General features: G+C 42.9%; 1 protein-coding gene across 3 annotated transcripts in view; it reads left to right on the top strand.

The window, feature by feature from the left end:
* Window positions 1-22,164, top strand: part of ST7 (suppression of tumorigenicity 7) — a 139,674-nt gene that overhangs the window by 76,688 nt on the left and 40,822 nt on the right. For 2 of the 3 annotated variants that reach the window (XM_032197484.1, XM_032197501.1), the window contains exons 3-8: window positions 5,977-6,136; window positions 10,307-10,361; window positions 10,909-11,036; window positions 12,194-12,269; window positions 13,580-13,734; window positions 17,077-17,174. In XM_032197484.1, the coding sequence (XP_032053375.1) occupies window positions 5,977-6,136; window positions 10,307-10,361; window positions 10,909-11,036; window positions 12,194-12,269; window positions 13,580-13,734; window positions 17,077-17,174 (672 nt within the window). The remainder of the gene's footprint in view (window positions 1-5,976; window positions 6,137-10,306; window positions 10,362-10,908; window positions 11,037-12,193; window positions 12,270-13,579; window positions 13,735-17,076; window positions 17,175-22,164) is intronic. The other variant, XM_032197492.1, reaches the window with a different exon arrangement.

Here is a 22,164-nt window from a genome sequence, read left to right as displayed (position 1 = left end):
TCATCAGGATCATCATCAGGAAAGACAACTGGGCAAATTCCACTGAGGTAGTGCTAGCCAGTCCCTATCCCAATTATGCTTCAGATTTATTATTTCGTAACAAGATTGCTGTTTACCAATGGCCCTGTAACATGCTGAATTGCTTACAATGCCACCCACTAACCTGTCATGCAGCATTGCAGTTCTGAAGGGTTCTTAGACCTGCTGGTGGTATTAAATGAAACCCTTTCACAAAACAAGCATTCTCCTCTCAAATCTACATCGCTAGGGTATCTGTCAGAATAGATGTACTGATAGCTCTTGGAATTTTCCACCATATGGTCTGGCAGATTTGTTTCCACTACTGGTGGGCTGTGATTCCCAATCAGAAGGAGAAATCACAGCACAGCAGGTTATGAAATGAAGGAAAATTCCATCATTTCAGAAGTGTGGTGACCAATGGGAAAGTGAGTGCTTTTTCTGTTTCATGTTTGGATCATGAAACAATGACTTTGCAGAGTTCAGCTCTGGGGAATTGCATGCTACGTGACTCCTTTGCAGAACAGTGCTCTCCTGTCTTATTTTGTCTCTTACTTTGTTTTCATTCTTTAGGTAAAATTCTGGCCTCACTGTAGATGATGCGATTTGAAGCAAGGATATCAAACCCTTTTTCTTTTCTGGGTAGCTCAGAACAGTACAGAAAAGTCTTTTCTATCTCAGCCATTCTCCTTAACAATTACTTTACAGCACGTAGTTTAAAATGAACAACATAGCATCCTTTGAATTCACCCCAGCACCTATTTTTGACATTAAGAATAGGAACTAAATTAAGTCCCAAACTACATAAAAATATTATATTGGAAACTTGGTTCCACAAGAGTTACTTTCGATTCAGTGAAAAACAGGGCTCTGACTCAGAGAATCCAGTGGAGCTGTGTTGTAGTTGGTGTCAAGAGGCTGAAGTTTGCCACAGGTAGGGTAACACGGAACACGACTGATGTCAGGCAAAGGCTGTGAACTGCAGCTGTGTTCCTAAATGCCACCGAGGTTTCTCAGTAAGGCTGCATATTGAATATGTTACCCCCAGAGTGAAAGTTGTTATGGCATTTGGACTGCAAGCTGATAGAGTCTGGGTTAACAAACCTCAGGCAGCAGTGAGCCCCAGTCTCGAAGCTCCACCAAGAATGCCTTATTATTCCCTGTAAGAGCTTGGGGAAAATAACAAGTTTTCTGCTTTTTTGCAGCTGATGGTGCTAGTGCAGGAAGTCTCAAAGAGGACACAAATTATTTCTTGTCAATATTAACTGTTATTCTGTGTTTATTTATTTACTTGTTCTGCTACCTTTGTGTAGTCTGCTGCAGAGGGGCAGAGAGGTGCCCGAATTCTGCGCGTTCCCACAGATTCTGTGGAAGTCTGACGTTTGCACAGGGACAATCTTTGGCAGCTGAAGACTGATACGTGGTAATTGTTCAAAGCTTCTGCTCTGCTCGGTGGAGGCTGGCAGGTCGGGGAGGGCAGAGGCCTTGTAGGGAGCTCCTGAGAAACTGGAAGCATTTGCCAGGTAGCTGATGAGAGAGGAGGGGTCTGCAGGATGGCAGCCTGTAACCTGCTGAAGGCATAACAACTGGCACCTACCAAGCACTGAGAGAAGTCCTGCAGTTAGGCCAGGCAATACATTATTTTCTTTTCCCTTTCTGTGTTTTCAGAGGCAGGTAAAGTGTAGGTAAAGAGCTATTTTGCATAAGGTGGTTGCTAGCATCGCAGACAAAGGGGCTTTCTCTGTTCAAGAACAAGTAGCATTGTATCATCACAGCCGTATGGATAAACACTCTTGCTTCCCAAAGCAGGATGATCTTCCCCATACTGTCTACTGGGAACAGCCCCTGGGCTGTGATATCCCTTGAACACGTCCAGTCATTGTCAGGGAGAGTTGGCGCAGGCCGGGCAGTGTGCTGACAAATAAACAGCGTGGATGACAGAGCCAGTCCAACACGTGCTCTGCTCCTGTTTTATTTATCGCAGGGGCTTAACCATTGAATGCTCTGCTGTCATCATCCTGCTCCTCAAGGGAGTAAGCCTCATTTAGATCCATTAGATTGGTTGTTACCGCCCCTCATATTAGAAGAGCATTCCAAATCTTACTCCTCAGAGACCTGGATGCCTAATTAGAAGTCTGAATGAGAGCCCTGAGCTGTGGAAGTTGCCTGCAAATGAAATTCTTTACTCTTTCTGCTGAAGACTCAATACGCACACTGGGAGAGGACTACGGAGAGTAGTCACTGCAAGAGAGGATGCCTGTCTGGGATATGATAAACAGGAAAGCATAATTCAGATCGCTGATAGATGTATTTGGTCCAGTGAGAACAGCCATCAAAACCGTCCCTTGTGGACTGATGCATTTCTGGTGGAGTATCTGTTCTGAAAAACGAAGAGGGAAGATCAGATAATCCAAGGGATGCAGAATGGATTTGTTGTTGCACAGAGAAATAAAACAATCTGGGATTGTGAGATCTCGTATGTGAGAGCAGAGATAAGAAAGAGAGGAACTGTGATGTTTTCATCACACAGGGGAAGTACCTGCATAGAGAAGCAAAGACAAAAAAGGTCCAAAACAAGTATCTGAAATGCTTTCAGATTTATGAGTGATTAACCAGCTTTTATTTGACCCAAATATCTTTGCTGCCTATGAGCTGTTTTTTTTGTTCATAGCCACGCACTCGTAGAAGTCATCCTTAAGGGTTTTCCAAAATCAAATATTCTTACATTAAGCATGACCCCCTACCAGACTGAAAAACAAGATTTCTAGATTTGGACTTCAAAACACAAAGCTGAAAATGTTCAGAACAGGTTTTTAACTTGGCCTTTGTGAAGGTTTAAAGATCCTTTGAGAGTCTGGAGTTGTGTGACCCTGATCGGATATGAAAGAACAGGCATCAGCTAGAGAGAACCCAGAGAAATTTGCTACTGGTGTGAAGATGAGCTTCCCTTCCACCCTATGTGTATGAGAGAAATGAATCATTCAGTCACAGAATGGTTTGTGTGGGAAGGGACCTTAAAGATCACCCAGTTCCAACCCCCTGCCATGGGCAGAGACACCTTCTCCTAAAGGTAAATACCACTAAGTGAGGTGGCTTTACTTTCAGAGGTGGTGCAGAAATGACTTTTCTCCCTAATTTCCTCTCTGATCCAGATCTCTTTCTACAGGTAATTAATCCTTGTAGTTCACTATTATTCTGCCTGATGATTTCTGCTGAACTATCAAAAGCTTGTTGACTTCACATTGCCTTCAAACTGGCTGGTACAGTTAGAAATCAAACTTGGTTATAAAAAATCAGGTTTCAAAACAGCTGACGCTGTCTGAGAAAGGTGCAGAAATACTGTGAAGGCAATTTATTGTTTCGACTTCAAAACCAGATTACATATTACCTTCTCATACACCCTGAACAAATCACTCTAAGCAAAGGCATATTGTGGTGATGATTTATGGCTTCATTTTCTAGGAGCTGGTATGCACTGAGATCTGGTTTGTGTTCCCTGGCACTGGATTCACTCAACATTGCAAATATTTCTCAAAGATGTCTTAGAAGATTGAGGAGCTTTAATCCCCCTTTAAAAAGTAATTAATGTATTTGTAAGGCTAAGGAGGAACTTACAGCTGTACCACATGTTTTGACAAGCTCCTGTCACTCAGCTGAACCATAGTAGTGACAGCATGCTTGCATTCTTTCTGCTTGTATCCTCAGTTTCACTGAAATTCAGTGTGACGGTTTCCCGATTTGTGTACAGTTATGCAGGGCAAATGAGGTCACAAGTGCTCTTTTTTTTTTTTTTTTTCTTTTTATGTAAAAGCTGTTTGTAGTTGAAATAATAAGCAGGGAATCATTAACATGTTTTGATTTATTTTTTTTCCTTAAAGAAAGTACAAAGCCAGTTAGATGGCAATCTAACTACCAAGAGTTTTGAGAGGCCAGTCTGGCAAGCTGTACTTCAGTCCCTGACTCTGTTACAGTGATACTCAGTGTCCTGTGTCTCAGTACAAAACTATAATCCTTGATTCCTTAAAACCATGTCCTTTGAGGCCTTGGATAGGCACAACTGTGGCTTGAGTTGTGTTCGAGCTTCAGAGTTGCCAAAGACAGTACAAAAACATACACTCATGGCAGAGCTGTGACTGTATCTTACAGCACAGTCTTTCTCTGATGGTCGGCCATATCTTGGCTGCTTAGGTTATGATGCACTCTTGTATCGTAAGATTTAGATTCTCAACCCTTCAGAAAGCATTGTGTAAGAACATGAGAAGAGCTAAACCCAAAAACTCGCCTGTGCCAGCTCCTTGTCCATCATCCCTAGCATTTGGAGAAGCACAGGAGGTGGTGGATGCCTGGGAAGTACATCAGTGCAGAACAGCATGCAGTGATACTTCCTCGCAGGTCTTCCCACCTGGGTCCATCCCAAGGGAACACACAGAGTGACAAACCCAGGTAGGAGCTCTACATGCTGTGAGGGATTTCAGTGACTTGCCAGGAATGCAGAGTTCACAAAGATCCAGATGTGTTTATGTTCTGGTTTCCCTGTGAGCATCTGTTTATCTTCCCCAGTGCCTGTGACCTTTATCTGTTCACGTTAGTAGCCGTTCTGTCTTCTCCTCATAAAACTGCTTTATTCTTCCTTGTTCATGTCTCCAAGAAGAGCCATTAGCTTGTTTTGGGGACCAAGTGGTCTCCAGGGCTGCCACACATGCTTGTGTGAAGTTGATCTATGGCCACCAGCTACGTTCCCACTCCATCCAGCACAGTTAGCATCAGCTTCTTCCATGTGAATGCTCTTGGATACTTTAACAACACAGCTGGACTTAGGGGAAGCCCCAGTGCTGGGGAAGCTGGACTTAGGGGAAGCCACAGTAACCTTTGGAGAGGAATTCTTTCTTGCTGTGCCCCTGTGGAGTTTCTCCCCTATGGAATGGTTTGAAGAAAAAAAGAAAAAGGAAGTAAACTTTACAGACAATCCTATGGAGACTGAGAGAAGTCGGTTCAATTATATAAAGAGCCCAAGAGGACTTTAAAAAAGCAAAAAATACAGAAATACAGAGACAGTTTTTGGTGACTCAGGAGCGATTCAGGGAAGGCGTGGAGCCCAACGTGAACCTCGCTGCAGACTCTGGGTGTCCCACAGCCCGAAGCCTTGTAAACCCTTCAGGATATACTCATGAGAAGCGTGTGCTGCACTCAAAATCTTTTTTCCTGTTTATGTGAAATAGTCTTCATTTCCAGGTTTATGTGGTTTCCTAAAATGTCTGTTCTTACCCCAAAAATATAATTTCTCTGTGAAAATACAGCAAACGTGTATTTATGTGCATAATTTCAATTTCCAGGGGTTCTTTCAGGCTGTGGAATTTGTTAAGCAGAGCTATGTAAATATATATATACATATATATATATATATATATTTCTGATTTTCTATCTGAACCAAAAGCCTGAAATTTAATTCAGAATCATGCTAAGTCAGGAATACAAAACGAAACACAGCTGGCTCTGTTGGGGGAAAAAAAATAATCCTTTAAAAGGTGTAAGATTGGGTTTTGGGGTGTTGTTTGGTACTTTAAACGTTCTTTAAATGAAATGTGGTGGGATCCTTCGGAGGCATTGCCAGGAAGAGGAGCAAAGCTGCCTTTCCTCACCTTTTTTTCCACTGCCCGTGGAGGGAGGCAGCTGCGGCAGGAGCCCAGCCCTGCGTGCAGCCTCGCCTGGGATGGACGGAGCGGGGCTCCCGTTAGGAGTCACCTCAAAACAACGTTCCTCGCAATGTTAAAAGCCTCCGAAGGACGTGATTTGGTGTAAGGGATGGGATTTTTCGCTGTTGCTGCCGGGGGAAGGCGGCCTCCCGGCAGCAGGGGAGGCGGGCGGGCTGCGAGCCCCCGGCACCCGCGGGGGCGGCGGCGGCGGCGGCGGCGGGGGGCTGCGGCGGGGGCCGCGGTGCCAGTGACGGCTGTGTTGCAGATCTTCGAGTGGTGGTACTTCCGCAAGTACGGCACGTCCTTCATCGAGCAGGTCTCGGTGAGCCACCTGCGACCTCTGCTGGGCGGGGTGGACAACAGCGCGCCCAGCACGGCCAACGCCGCCGGCGGCGAGGCGGACTCCAGCCGCCAGAGCGTCTCAGGTGAGGGGCGCTGTGCTGGTGTCACCCCCCGCGGGTCCCCGGCCCTCGGCGCTGCCCGTGGGGAGCCAGGAGCCACCCCCCAGCAGCCAGGAACCAGCCCTGAGGAGCCAGGGGTCAGCCCTGAGGAGCCAAGGGCCAGCCACGTGCCTCCTGCACAGGGCTGCCCCATTAATCCCTTGCCCTGACCGACGCCACTCGCCCAGGCTGAGGTGCTGAGGTGGCGACTTGCTCCCCTCCTGAAGCCTCCCCGCATGCCTTACGCTTGCTCTTTCTGCCATATTGTTTCTAAAGGCTTTTCCTTTTAGTTCTTCCCAGGAATTAAAAGCACATATAAAAATATGGGAAGCACATTGTCAGAAATGATCAGAAAAACTGATTGCCCACCTGCTACTTTGCTTCATTTTTTAGATAATGTGAGCAGTAAGCGAGCAGCATTCAGATTTCCCTTCAGCAAGCAGAAGCACAGTGGCTCTTACTAGCCTAAGGGCTTGTTCCGTTCCTGGCTCTGCTGCTGAGTTGCTTGGTGGCTTTGGGCAAGTCCTAACGCAGCCGGGTTTGAAACAGAGGCCTCCAGTTCAGGGTGCCTGATTTCAGGCATTTGGGATAGATTTTCCTGAGCTTTCACAGCTCCTATGAAATTCAGTGGGTGCTGCCAACCAGGCTGATGGAGTCTGAGTCTGGGCAGTTCAAGTCTTAAAAGCTGTCCGTGATATGCTGAGGCCTCGTTTCTAATGCACCTAATTATTCTGAATGAACATAGGGTTTAGGAGGTGTGTCGACAGCCTTACACGAAGGGTAAAAACGTTATGAGCTGTATTTTTTGCTATAGACTTCTGTTTAATTATAATGAACACGCATATATTTGCTCCGGTGAAAAAGACAATATTAAACCAGAAGTAGCGAGCTCTGACACCTCGCAGTGTGACTGAGCCAGCTGTGTCCTGCCCCAGCTCTCCCACAGACCAGCCATCTCTGCAGGTCTCCTGGTCCCCCTTACAGAGCCGGGACCGCCGAGGAACAGCCCTCCTGAGGTGCATCAGCCCCTGGAGCACTGATCCACCAGGGCTGGCCGGGGATCCCAGCGAGCTGACGGCCCTGCTTGGCTGCCTCTGCTGCCTGGGGCCATGGACTGAGGACCACAAGGGGTGAGGAAGCTGTGACGGAATCAGGCATCTGACTCGAGCTGTAGATACTGCTTCGGAAGTCAGGGAAGGGGTCTCATTGCTTGCTTTCCTCATCTGTAAAACGAGGTTTAACTGTTTCAGCCTAAGCTGGGCACAGAGATTGTAATATTGGAAATTAATTCAGCTTTCACTGGGGATGTGACCCCAGAGTCAATTAGGCTACACTTAAATTTGTTTCCTCTACAGGCTTTTAAAATATATCAGAATTGACAAATGAGGAAAAGAAAAAAAGAACAAATTCAGTTAAAAACAACACATTGTTTAGCAACTGAGGTACCTCTGTCTGTACCTGGCAACTTCTGCTCGTCAGTGCTCATGAAAACAAGCAAACAAAAATTAGCTTTGAACTCACAAGTTAAATAAAGTAAGTGGCCTGAAAAACCCTTGCTCTCCGCTGGATATTCCCACTTGGGGAAGCCTCCATATAGCACTGCAGATTCAGCTGCTGTCATTCTCATCTGAGGAGAGGCCATGAATAGCAGCGCTGCGTGGTGCAGGATATTAGATTTGGGTGAACGGGGTGGCGTGGAAACACCTGTGTGCACTCATCAGCGTGTGCTGTCACACTTCAGCAACTCCGAAATAACTCCCATCATTTTAAAGCAGAAGGCACAGTATTTTGACTAATGAGGTTCACCCAAGCATCTTGACTTTCCTGATACAAAGAAGCAGTCAGGGAGTGGGTTTGCTTTCAGTGCACAGGCTCTTGCTTCTACAAATTCCTCCAACAGTGTCTTTGTACAGTGTGTCTGTACAGAAAGCCTGCTATTCATGCTTCCAGAAAGATACCAGTGCTCAAAACGTGACCATTGAGTAAGGGCCTGAAAGAGTAATATTCAAGAAGTCTGTATTGCCTATACAAAATAAGGACATAGTTATAGTGTGTTACTAGTTTGTAATGTAACAGAAAAGGCAACCTTTTGAGTCTGTCACGCATCCATCCTGGGATATTTCTTTCACTATTCAACAAGTTGAAGATGGCTTTTTCACTTGGTTCACCATGTTTTCCTGCGTAGATGTTTGACTGTTGTAGAATATCACAGTAGATAAGTTCATCCTCAGAAAGTCTGGAAGAATTATTTGGAAGATTATTGCACTGAAACCATGGTATCAGCAGATCCCAAGACAAAAGCAACAAAGATCTCATCGTGTTTAACTACCCGGACAGATGCCAAACTACCCCCAGGACAGGAGGAGGTGGTAATAAAAATGCCTTCTTCACCTCTCCTTTGTGTTCCCCAGCCCCCCTTCCCTTGCTACAGTGTGGAAGTGCCGTGCCCACACAAAGCAAAAATTTGAGTAAGATTAGTGCGATGAATGGTATCACTGCCATCAAATAGGTGTTGGCAAATCTTATTTATTGCAAACAGAGTAAGCCAAGCCTTTGAATGGTACCTCTGGAACTATTAAACCTCTGAGGAGGCTGATATTAGTTTAATATTTACTATGGATTGCAAGTCACAGTATGTGAGAGCTGTCAGATTGAAGCTTGACAAACAGCCGTGCCCTCGGGCTGCACAGGCCAGCAGCTGAACATTGATCGAGTGCTTCTGTGAGCAAACCAGTGGAGCTTTCCGATACTGGCTACCCGATGAAGTGGTTAGCTGAAAGATGAAGGTGTGCAGTCACTGCCTGTATTTGTCCCAGCCACCTTCCCTTTCCTGTGTCGGTGTTTGATGCTCATGTTATGCTGTGCAGGGCCCAAGCCGAGAGCCCACCACCACCTCTGCCATTTGACTAGTTTTTGTGGAGTTGCAAGTGTTATTTTCCTACAAATCCTTTATGTAAAATGCTTTCCCTCCTTGCCGCTTGAGCTTCATGCTCAGAAGTGAGAGCTAGGTCCATGAACACAGACAAAGGCTTCACTTATCATTTTGAGTTTGTCCCTTACTTTAATGGACTAGACAGAAACTTACCAGCATTGTATGAAGCAGGGTGGATACCCTGCCTGAAAACCGATGCAGATCTCTTTAGAAATGATGTTACTGAACCTCACTGGGAAAAACGTGCTGGTTGGTTTTTGGTGATGGAAAGCAGACGGTAAAATACTGCAAGTCCAATGCTGCTGATTGGCTTTTGCACAGCACTGAACGAGGGTCATCCAGGAACAGATTTGTGGTGAAACAACGAGTCTGTGCTGCAAATACTGGGTTTGATCCTGGTTTCACTTTCACAGGAGTGAATTGTCTTTGGTGAACTCAAGAGAACAGATCTGGTGTTAAATTAAAGCAAGAAAAGCTATAATTAAGACCTCAGCTTTTCAAAAGCTATAGAAACCGATTTTTTTTTTTTTTTACTTCTGTTCTAAATGATGTTGTTGTGGATTTTTTTTTTTATCTCTTCCTACCTGTACCATGAAGAATTTTATTTCTTTTTCCCTGACAGAAGTAGATGAAATGTTTATGGTGTTCCCAAACCTTTGCAATTAACTTTTCTCTGCCAATCAACTTGATACTACTTTGTCAGCCCTGGGATTCTGAAGGAATTTAAGTAAGGTCAGCAGATGTTGCGATGGATAAGCTAAGGAAGAATTAAAACTGGCAGTTGCAGCTGAGATTCTCAGTGATTTACAGTATCAACCAGGCAGCACGGTTTTTCTGTAGAAATAACAAGTCCATAGGGATGGAGTTAATTGCTGTTTTTCAGTGCAGTAACCCAGTGTTACTTTTCAGATCTGCCATATGGTAAATGTGAGTCCCAGCACTAATTGGTATTGTCTTTTTCACCTGGCATTTGGAGCGTTGTTGGGGTTATTTGTCTGGAATTACATCATTTATTAACACTAATTTATAGTGAAATTATTATTTAAAAAGGGAAGAACAATCTGCTTACCTGCATCTCTTATGCTCTTTATTTTTTCATTTCACACCTATAGAAAGTAAAAGTTAATTAAAGCTCATTAGAAGGTAACTGATGTTTCTATTAAACCTCAAGTTGCATTTTAATTTGGGAGAGATTCATTATTGTCTGTTTCTGTTTATGACAGAATGCAAAGTCTGGCGAAATCCTTTAAATCTGTTCAGAGGAGCTGAATATAATCGGTAAGTGCTGTGATGTTACAGCTTCAGGTATGGTACCTGGTTAAGGGCCTTAATCGTACATTTCCATTAATCCAACTCAGGGATGCAAAAAGAGACACAACTGTGGACACCTGTGCTCATACCAGTTTTTTTTTCTGTCATTAGTGAAATGTTTCTCAATGAAAAGGAATTTAAATTCATGCACTTGGTATTTCTGTCATTTTTTTGGTGTCCTTAGAAAAACCGGAACACCTAAGTGCAGTGTAGCTGGTGTGCTAATATAGTAACTCTGTTCAAATCAGTTTTAGTAAACAACCTAATGAATAATATCTAGGTTTCCCATAGTCTTGATGCTTGAACACGTGTGTTATAGATTGCCAGTAAGTACTTTCCAACATCCTCATTATCTCATGTTCAACTGCTGTTGCTCCATCACAGTACAGTGAAATGCAGTTGGTTAGAAGATTGGCTAGCATTTCATTTCTAACATCTCGGACTCTACTTTTCTGTAGGTTTTGCTGAATGTGACCTCATTAACCAAACTGTCTCTCTGTTGACATGTTTGCAGGTATACGTGGGTAACAGGGAGAGAACCCTTGACTTACTACGATATGAATCTTTCAGCACAGGACCATCAGACATTCTTCACATGTGACACGGATCATTTACGGCCTGCAGATGCTAGTAAGAGATGTTGTGAGCAACCATTTTTGCTAGTAGGTTAATGATTATTTTGAACTGCTGCAGAAAAAATGCAGTCAGCCATCAGTTCTCACAGGTAGATTAAGAAAGGTAAAGTTTGATCATGCCTGGAAAGCTGTTGCTGTGGTAATATGCTAGATCTGTACAAGTATCTATATAGGAATAAGCTATCAAATTTGTGTCACTATTTTGTTCTAGTTTCTTGCTGAAGTCATGCAAGGTACCACTTACAAGTGTAAAGGCTTATGTTTTCCTCCTGGTTCTTGCAGTGGCTTCAAACAGATAGAGCTTAATTTGCTTCCAGCTGCAGTGTAGTATTCTGAGTTACATTATCCAGGCCCCATTTCGTCTCTGCTGACAGAGGAGAGCTTGTGTAAAACCTGAGTCCTGTGTTTCATACCCTGCCGCAGTTAGAAACGCTGTAAAATGATAATTAAATAAATAAAAGGAACAACACGCTTAGAGCTGAATTTGATATAAGCAGATTTAGTGGCATTAAGCCTTTACTGTTATGTCCACGTGCAGATTTTGGTTCAGCTAAAGTGCACAACAATGATTTTTATCATCAGAATTTGCATCTGAAGAGACAAATCTTAGGATCTCTTAAGAAAGGAGACGCACTGGCAGTTGGGCGCAGTATTCTGAGGGCATAATTACAAAGGAGAACACGGTGTGTTTTTTTTGACACAGGAGAAACATGAATCCTACTTTCTGAACACTGTGGGCTAATTACAAGGTGGTCCAATTAGCCTGGATGTTGTTTCCATTTAACATGCTACTAAAGCAACAGCACATTAAGGAACTGGACTAAGAAACTCATCTGTCCTTGTTTTCTGTTGTGCCCCGTGGAATCTACCTCCCCCAGATGAAAAAGCTGCTTGCCCTCTCTGCATGTAACAATGCAGATAGCATGATTCCTCAGTCAGACTTTTTCATGGAAAAAAGGTGAATTAAATGAAAGAATAAGGCTGAGCATCTGGGGCAGAAGCTCGCATTGATTATATATCTTTTGAGTGGTCACTGAGCTCTTTGAAATGCTCTGGAGTGAGTCAGGCTGAAAACAGTAAATTCTGTTGTTATAATGCAATAGATTCTCCTTGTTACTGCTGTAATGATTGATATACCCCTTGTCTGCTTGGTTTGTTGAATAGTAATGCAAAAAGCCTGGAGAGAGAGAAACCCTCAAGCCCGAATTTCTGCAGCACATGAAGCTTTGGAATTGAATGAGTGAGTGACAACAAAACTTGCATTTATTTTCTGTCATTTAAAAATCCACTTGATGATAGCTTAAGGCAGGGGGGTTGCTACAGTAATTTTTAACCATGATTATAGGCCTGTCACAGGAAGCCCAACAATGGGAGGAAAAAAAAGCACAGCTGCATGTTGTGCTAGCCACACAGAAGATCCTTAGGGCACTGGTGACAATGGGGAGTCTTCCCACTGATGGCAGTGGGCTTTGGGCCCTGTGTTAGCATAGCAAAGTGTTAATTAAGTTGCCTCCTGATGAGTTTATGATATGTTTATTTGTGGGATGGGGACAAGAGAGTTCCCTTTTGGATTTCTCAGTTGTCCTGAACAGAAGCAACAAGGAGGGGCCTCATAAACACCTTTTGAAATATTCATTTGATAGTGTGAGGGAACACGATGTAATATTTGAGGACTTACTTTCTTTGAGTCTGTTATTTATTTTCTCAATCAGAAATGTAGCATTCTGGGATCCCACAGTAAACTCAGTGCTCTGAAGCTTTACTGGCATGGCAAACTATACAAATGCTGCCAGAGTGCATCAGGCAGAGAGACTCCCTTAGGTTGCTGTCTGAGATTACCACATTCTAGAGTTTTATAAACTGATGCCTTACAGATTGCCCTTCACTTGTTTCATTAGAAGGAAAAAAAAAAAAAACAAAAACAAAAACAACAAACACAACTGTTTGTGCCTGGACAGCAGTTTAATCGAAGGAGCATATAGCAGAAGAGGCTATTGCTTGCAGTGAGCTATACACCTATTCCATTCTCCTCACATACGGAGTCTCTTTTTTACCCAGACCTGTTGTTTCCTATTCCTCAAGTGATGACTGTGTGAAACACGATTAGAGGTGGCAGCGGCAGCCTGATTCTGTTTCTGTATAAAGCAGAATCTCATCAGTAATGAGCTACTTGTATCAGACAGAAGTCAACAGCCTATATCCCATCTAATTTCATCTGTTAAAGCTGTGGCCATCGAGTCTCAAGTAGTTACCTAGGCTCCCTCTATAGTCAATGAGAGAGACATCTCAATTCAGCAGCTCACCCTATTCGTAAAGAGAGATTTAAAGAGGTGAAATGAATGGCTTTGTGGTTTTACTCCTTAATAGACGAGAAGCGCAGATAATTATAAATTCTAAATTGTCAGAGTATTTAAAAAGGTTTGTGAGAACAGTATATCGACAAAACTCCTTTGCCTCTGTAATTGGTACATCCTTTAAAGTCTGCATGGCTTTTTATTGTTTTTACTTCAAGTACCTTTTTCACAGTTCTTCCTCTGACATTTTTTACAGATGTGCCACTGCCTATATTCTCTTGGCTGAAGAGGAAGCTACAACAATTGTAGAAGCAGAGAAGCTGTTCAAGCAGGCTCTGAAAGCTGGAGAGGGCTGTTACAGGCGCAGCCAGCAATTGCAGCATCACGGTGCCCAGTACGAAGCCCAACACAGTAAGTTTCATTGGAGGGAATAGCTACATGTATTTTTTAAAAGGGAGAAGTTCTGGTAATGGTAGGGGTTTGTTTTGTTTTTGTTTTTTCCCCTTTGAGAACTGTGCACTCAGTACATTGGCTGGAATATGCTCCTAGAGCCATATTCCTAGAGCCAACATAATATCCTATTTCAGTGTTTTTGCCTGATTCTGTTACTGAGTTGGCAAAACTGAGATTACAGATGCATCTTTTCTGTCATGGCAGAAAATATGTAGCATTCACTTAATAGAAAGGAGAAGGCTGCAGAGCCAAAAGAGGTTTGATACTCAGAAAATGATGGAGACTGATTTAGGAAGTTGCACCGAAATGCCTTTAGCTGTTTTGAAAACATAAGCTCATGCAGTAAAAACAGTAAAGAATGATGCAAACGGGACCAAAGTGCTTTGCCAGCTTTGTCCATCAGTTGTAAGGATAAACACGTACCGCACGTTGTTGTGTGAAAGCTAATGAGACCCATTCACCAGGGTGACATTTGAAAAGCTAGGTGCATTTGTTAAGAAAGGTCACAGAAACATAAAAATTAACAACTGGAATAATTTAGTGCTGTAATTAAAAGTCTATTTTTTTAAAGTTCTGAGTGCGGAGATGTAGGTGCTGTAATGATATTTACTGGGTGTTTCTTAATTCCAAGAAAATAGATGAGTGTTCACTGCTGGTAAATGAACAAAAAGATAAATAAAGCAAACAGATCTAGATTATTTTTAATCTACAATGGCTACCTCAGGCAAACATAATACCAATGAGTTGCATAAGTACAAGCACGGACATATTTGGGGTATCTGTAAGTTTCTCAGGACCTGAATTCACAGCCTCTAGCTATTCCACATAAGTCAAAGATTGCTGATAAAAACTGTGCGTAGTGAAATTGTCTGTCATCTCTGGTCTCAGAAGTGCACACAAGTTTATACCTGAAAGCCTGAGTTTTTATAAATCTTGGGGGCAGTATTTTAAACATTTGTTGGATATCAAATGATATTTTGGATGATACATTTATGACGATTCATTTATTTTTGGAGAAAAACAAATGGAGAGCAGCTGAGCCCTTGAAGCAGTTTTCAGGTTCTAGCAGGCCTATGGTTGTCCACAAAACCTTGATTTGTGCGTTCAATCCCTCCTAAGCACAGAAAATGACAGCAGTTCTATGAAAAATACACAATAAGAGTGATTAAAGACTGTCGTGATGCTTATCCTGGTGAGCAAGATGTCCAAGATATCCTGATTAAGTTTGTGCAGGCAAACGTAAGTATGGTGCCTTTGTAACCTGTGTGTGCTAGATGGTACGTATCACTACCATCAGCATCCAGTTTGACACCCCGAACCTCCAGCATTACAGCAGAGTAAGCAAAGAGCTGAATCACAGAATTAAGTACGCTGCCACAGAGCAGGAGGGGCTGAAAAGTGATGGCCAGCTCTGACCATTGCTTGGTAGAGGGGCTAGACTGTCCCACTCCTCTCCTCTTCCACCAATAACCTCAGTGAGCACCTACAGAAGTTAGACAAGTTCCAGTCTCAAACAGTGCCTTACACACAAGAGCTTCGTGTAGGATTCCTTACATTATATGCTGGACTTGCATGGCTAAAAAGGTGGGCAGCTCACATTTCTTCAGGAAAAAAAGGACCATGGATAAATATGTCTGTAAGGAGACCACAGTTCCTTTCCTCATCTTGCAGTTACAACATGGTTCTGAAATATCTGTTCTGCCATCTCTAGTCCTTCAGGTTGACCTTGGGACGAAAAGAGGGTGTTTCATCTGTAAGGAGTGAAAAACACTGTAATTTTTGAACAACAGCATATTGTCCCATATTTCTCTGTACTCACATATCTTTCATACAGTATCTTACGTTAGACAATGAATTTTAAGAGTAGATGCAGACTTTGGGTACCCAATTTAACCTCTTTCAAAAGATGCTGGTTTATAGAAGGTGCAGACAGACTTCTTTTTAAGGTGGCTTATGTTAGTCACCCCAAATCATTAGTCACCTCTGAAAACTTTGGCCTGAAAGGTTGTCTTGATTTCACAAGTAAATGTGTTTTGACCATTCCTTCTGAAATGTCTGGAAGGGAGCGTGGCCTGAAATTTATAACTCTTGGTTACACTATATAAACATATCGAAACAGATGTAACTAATAAATTGTTTATTAAATATATAGAAAACAATACAGAGATAAGGAATTACATAATATAAAATATAGCTAATGAAATTCCTTCCCTCCCTTATTTATTTTCTCTTCTCAAGTCAGACCGTTCAGCCTGCTGCTTGATCTATCTGAAAATTGTAATCACAGCTTTAAAACAATTTGTAGGCACTTGGAATGCGTTCAGCACACATCTTGTTCTTATTATGAAAGACTTCAAAATGTTAGGAACAAACGAATCTTTATAGACTGCATAGTGTACATGAAGATAATTTGTAGCAGGTGTCCTATATTTTCTGGATATGGTAATTCTATAGCTGATTACCTGTCTGCACATTTCCTGTTGGTCCAGAACGTTAAAAGTTCACATTGAAATTACAAGGAGAGGATGAGAAACCAAGGATCACCAAAAGAGTAAGGATTCTCCAAGAGAGTTATTCCTGTAGCTGGTTAGTTTCTGTCTTCTTTGTTGTCAGGGCACCTTCCAGCATATCGGATTGTCATATCTGAAAGATGCTAATTTGCAATCCATAATTAGCTGCATGAGGAATTTGAAGATGGTGACAGGATAACAAGTAAAGGCTCAGCAAAAGGGAGGGTCAGGGTGTACTTATAATCAGTAGGTAGAAAGGCTGGTGGACTGAAACTGAGGATCTGATTTGCTGCATCTCCTATTAACACACGTAAAACTTACAAAAAAAGGCAGATAAGACACACGTAGTTTCATGGATGCTGTTGTTTAAACCAAATATGTGAGTTGGTAAGTAATTTAATGCTGTCTGTATAACCACAGAGTTTTTGTGTCAGTGTTAGCTTCGTAGGGGTTCCCCTCCCCTGCCTGATTACTTGATGGTCTGTCTAATATCCTACAGTGCTCTCTACCTTCAGATCCACTTATATTTCATAGGTGTACAGCTATCGTGTGGATCCTTATTTAAACCACCATATATCCAGAGTAATTCCACTGATTTCAGTGGTTATGTCACATTTAAGTCAGCTGAATTTGGTAACTTCTTATTACATGATAGCAAATAACAAAAAAATGTTTAGAAAACTGTTTCCTTTTGTGTTAGAATATCAAATGAATGTATTCTTAAAAATATTTTTAATCTTAATTATGTCATTATTAATTGTGTCAATTATGTCTCTTTACTTTTTTGCAGGAAGGGACACTAATGTGTTAGTTTATATTAAGAGGAGGCTGGCAATGTGTGCAAGAAAGCTGGGAAGGACCAGAGAAGCAGTGAAAATGATGAGAGATGTGAGTTTGGATTTTTTGTTTGTTTGTTCTGCTTTGATATGTAGGTAATAGCACAGAGATGATACGCACTTGCTTACAAGTTAGCACCCACTCCTGCAGCAGGCAGTACTGCTGAAGATCATTTTGTATGTGTAATGTACATAAAGACTAAGTTAACAGATCATTTATAAGATTTATAAGATATATGAAATCACAATGCCAGAGGGATGGTTGCCCATACAGGCTGAATTTCCCGTCCTGGTATGTGTGCATTAGAGTGCAGTCTTTAATTATTTGATCGCAAAGTTACATAACTTTTTTTTTTCCCCTGAATTCTCCCTCTTCCACTAGGACATGTAATGAATGCAGCAAACTTAATAAATATGTCTTAAGTATTCTGTTTTCTCTTACAAAGCTGCAGTTTGGCTCTGTCATTGTTTGTCACACTACACAGACCTGAGGACAGCGTTCTTTATTCATGCAAAACCTATTACTGAGATGTCAAGAACAAGTAACCATTCTTGTTTGTTACAATCTGTAACAAACTGACTTCCCCCCTGAGATGGAGGAAGATGTATGCCAAATTTGTAGGCTATAAATTTGAAACCTCAAACAGTGGCAATGTGGGGGATGGCAGGAAGGGCAGCAGACTCCAGGAGGCACTGTACATGTTCCAAGTGTGTAAAAGGCTCAGCGTTAGAGTTAGCTAGGAGTGCTCAGCGTTTCTTCAGGTGGGGCATCCTGCATGCAGATTAGGAACACAGTTCTCTGAGGAGGTGACTTGCCTCACCCACGGCAGCAAGTCTGCTTCGGTGATGGTTTTTGAAACCACTGAGCAGAGTTCGTGATGCTAGTCCTCATCCTAAATAATCTGCCAGATGGCAAGTGGGAAGCAACTTTCACTTCATGTCTCTTGCCGAGGTTTTTCGGACACACAGCTCACAGCTGTCACTCCCCCAGAATCACCAGGCTCCCAGTTAGAGGTGTTGAAAAAGAACTTGTCGAAACCGAACTGTTGTATAGCTAGAAAGAGGAATGTGGAGGAAAGACCTGGGTTTGCAGCCTTGCGGTCAAGGCAGTCAGCTGGGAGAAAATGTTGTTTTCAGTCCAGTCAGCTCCACGATTATTTATGAATTTTGTTACACAGGCACACTGGAATCAATGCTGTACGAAATGTAGGTGGAAAAGCATTGGAATTCTCAGTTCTGGCACTAATATACAAGAAAGATATGATCTTAAATTTCACATTCAAATGTCACACGTCGTAATTATGGCAACTTCTGGAGCTTACTAGGGGCTGCTGAATGTGTTTGGTGATTTGTAGATAGGGCTATGTCAAACAGTGAACCCTTTTGTGAACCCTTCTGCAGCTGATGTCAATATATATGGCTAGCAGCATGCAGAGTACTGGATTTGGGGACTCAGGTCCATCCAGTCCTAGGTTTCTTACGGAAAGTGAGACCCAGAACACTTTGGTTATAAGAAATGGGTTATTGTGTTACTAGAGAGAAAATCGGGTGGTTTTGAAGTTAAGTATAACGTGGCAAGTGACAATGACAGGGAAACCCAAAGTCATCATTTGTTAGGCACTGGAAGGACTGAAAACACTTTCCTCAGTAGGAACATAAAATGGATCATTCTGTGATTCTAACACCATGCTGAAACAAAAGGACTGGATGCAAGACAAAGGAGGTAGAAAGACAGAATGTCAGCTTCTAGAGCTTCATCTCAGATCAATGCATTCGGTATTTTTCCACATAAAGACACTTAGCCAAATCCTCAGAACCACATTTAAACTCCTCTAGAGACCTTTGTTGTGATTGAGCAGAGCTGAGAATTAGCAGGTCCCTAGGTGAAATATAAAAGCAACAGTACCTCAGGGTCACATCTCCAGTCCATTAAAAGCACGAGTAGGGTCACACCAGCTTTGCAGACGCTTTTCTTAGACTGACATGGAGCCATTTATTTCTGATGAATGCATAGCCACCATTTTTTCATGGATGACATAAATAATGCATTTATGAAGCAGTTTGAACATGAATGTGTCATTGGTGGTTTCTGCGTGATTGATGAGGGAGGAGATGGATTTATTCACCCTAAGAAGAATATGAAGAATAAGTTGGCCGGGGACTGCTGAATCCAGCATCAGGGGACAGAGGGTGGAGGCCTTGTTTGTGTTTGAGAGATTGAAAACAGATTTCTCAAGACATGGAACATGATGGAAATGAAGTGTTAAGAGGTTCATGACACCATCTGGGAAATATGATTGGGATGTAGTGAGTCTTTGCCACTTTGAAAAAATAAAATATTTGAGAGTGTTTTAATTCGTTGCATATATAAGGCCATCTTGAGGACATTACTGATGGATTACATTGTCTTATTTCAATTTTATGTCAGAAAAGAGGGAGATCCTGCTTAAAACACCTTAATGGAAAGAAAATGAGTTGGTGGTGGCTTTAATAAGATTTGGGGTTATTGGTTATACATGCTGCTGTTAGGAAAATCCTATTCTTTGGCGTTTTATTAAAGATACTCAAAAACAGTGATTTGTTAGGAATTTGTCGCTTCTGTAATCAATTTTGAGGAAGCATTGTGGTGTTGGCTTCGCTGCTTTGATCTCATTCATTTCGCTGAGCTGAATTGCTCAGAGTCAGTAAGCTGTAATTGCCATGGCGATGTGTAGCTGAGGCACACATAGGTGCTCTGCCTTTGTTTGTGTTTGTGATGATAACTATTTACTACGCTTCGCTATAGAAACCAGCAGCTGTCACTATTTGTATGGACGGAGTTAACTCGTGACCTCATTTTGATTAGCGTGCGGCTGGAGTAACTCCAGCCCCGTCACCAGAGTTACCCCGCTTTTATTCCTCCTTACGCAGAGCACGGTGCGGTGTGCGGGGGAACCAGATCTCTCATCCTGTCCCGGAGGAAAAAGCCTGCGGTGCTGGTTGGTTTATTTCTTGTGCTGATGATGTCAGGACGATTTTAAAGCAGCGTGTTCCAAAGGGGGTTGGAGAACCTGGGGTGTGCAGAGGTGAAAGGCCGTGGTGGCAGCTGGGAGGAGCCTTCGCTATCCCGTCACGTTACATCTTCACTGGGGATAATGCTGAAAGACAAACCGGGTGCCGAGGAGCAAGGATAGCTTTCTGTACCAGCTGCTGTCTGTCTGCTCGTTCCCTCACCTTCACAGTGGATGAAAATCAGTGTGCTGGGCTTGTGGTTTGTGTTTTCCATCGAATGAAAGCAGAGGGGGTGTGGAGGGTACGCAGAGGCCCTTCTTTCTGTACTTCGCGGATGGCTGCGCTGCTGAATTTCCCTGGGTCTAGCTTCTTAGGATTGCTCTGGGGAAGATTTGGGCTGTGGAATGAGCAGGCTGTCACTGAAGGGCGATGTGTGCTTATGAAAGAGAAGGGAGGCAGGCAGAAAGCGTGCTAGGGGATGAACTGAACAGGGAGATGAAACAAACTTGCTCTCTGGAGCGTTTATATCTCCTACACCACAGCCCTGCACTTCTGTGATAACTGCTTTCTGGTCTTAACAAGTATAGTTACTACCTGCTCATCAAGAGCAGCCCTGCAGAGAAGGACCAGAGAGGCATGGCCAGCAGGTCAAGGGAGGTGATTGCCCCCCTCTGCTCTGCCCCTGCCAGGCCCCACCTGGAGCACTGCGTCCCGATGCGGAGTCACCTCATTGCAGGGTCAGAAATGCACACTTTCTTTCTGGGATCAGTGATGTCTGCTGAGAAATTACTCTTCAGTTCATTTTTAAAGGGCCTAGAAGTTTACTGTTATGGACCTAGCTCTGAGAATCTCGCTGAGGATATTTCAAGCTGGATGTGTTTGTGTTCATCTCGGTGCCCAACTGCAATAGCTTTTTTTTTTTTTTTTTTTTGCCGGAGAAGATCCCAAGGGGCTGTCAGTGTCTAAGCAGCTTGCACTGCTAGAGAGCTGCTTGAATATCAATGTGCCGCTTGATAAGCTGTTTAAACACTGAGGCTGCCCTGAACTTTTCAAGTGGTTTAAAAGGTTATGCCATTTGGAGGCATCAAAATGATACTCAGCCACGCTGAATCTATTTTAATGATAAGGGGAGGTTGGGTTATTTATCTTTGTATCACCAGCAGCACTAGTGATTTTTGTTGGTGTGCCAGTTCTTCAGATCTAGCGTACTTCCTTGGCAACCTCTTTTACTGGACTTTGAATGCTGTTTTTTATTCAACATTATCTTGAATTTTCTGTTTCTGTGTGCATTGCTGAGTGCTCTTGGGTAAGATATAACTAGAACGATTTTCTGTACTTTGTGTCATCAGGCAGTGTGAAAGGAAAGAGTCCTGACTGCTAATAGAGATGTTCTGATCCCTAGCAACTCAACAATGCAGCTTCTGCAGCTGTTTGCACCCACAGCTACTGTCTGTCTCTTCCAAATACTTCTGCGCTTTAGGCAAGGATTAGTGAGTCAGTCTTTGGCGCGCGTTACACAGGTCAAGTGAAGCAGGCTTCCTTTGCCTTGAGTGGAATGCTAGCTTTGTGAAAATCTGTAGCATCCATTCAAGGTGCCATTTATTACAATTTGAAGCAAAAATTCTTCTGAGTTCAAGAAGACCAAGAGCTACCTCATGAATTTCAGAGGAGCGCTGCTCATGTGAGCAGCGACGTTTGCCAGTCTCCCCCACAGGGAAGGATCTTTGGTTAACTCCTGTTCTGACACACAAATGGTGCAGTAACAGCAAGTGATAAACACTGATTTCTAACAGTGAAAACACTTCCACATGCCTCTGTATTCAAACATATTTTCTTCTGTAACAGCTGTGCACAGTGTGGATAAACTGGGGGGAGGGAAGATGAGGACATCCTTCATCTGGATGGGATCTTACACAAAATGGAGACTCCCGTGACTGCCCCAGTGCTGTTGGTCCTTTCACTCCACCTGCGAGTCAGAGCCCTCACTTTCTGTCATGCCTGTCATCCTGTGCAAAACCCTCAAAACTAGAAATTCGGTGTCTGTAACCTGA

The sequence above is a fragment of the Aythya fuligula genome, chromosome 1, assembly GCF_009819795.1.
Source record: "Aythya fuligula isolate bAytFul2 chromosome 1, bAytFul2.pri, whole genome shotgun sequence".
Lineage (NCBI taxonomy): Eukaryota > Metazoa > Chordata > Aves > Anseriformes > Anatidae > Aythya > Aythya fuligula.
This window is presented reverse-complemented; position numbering and strand designations above follow the sequence as displayed.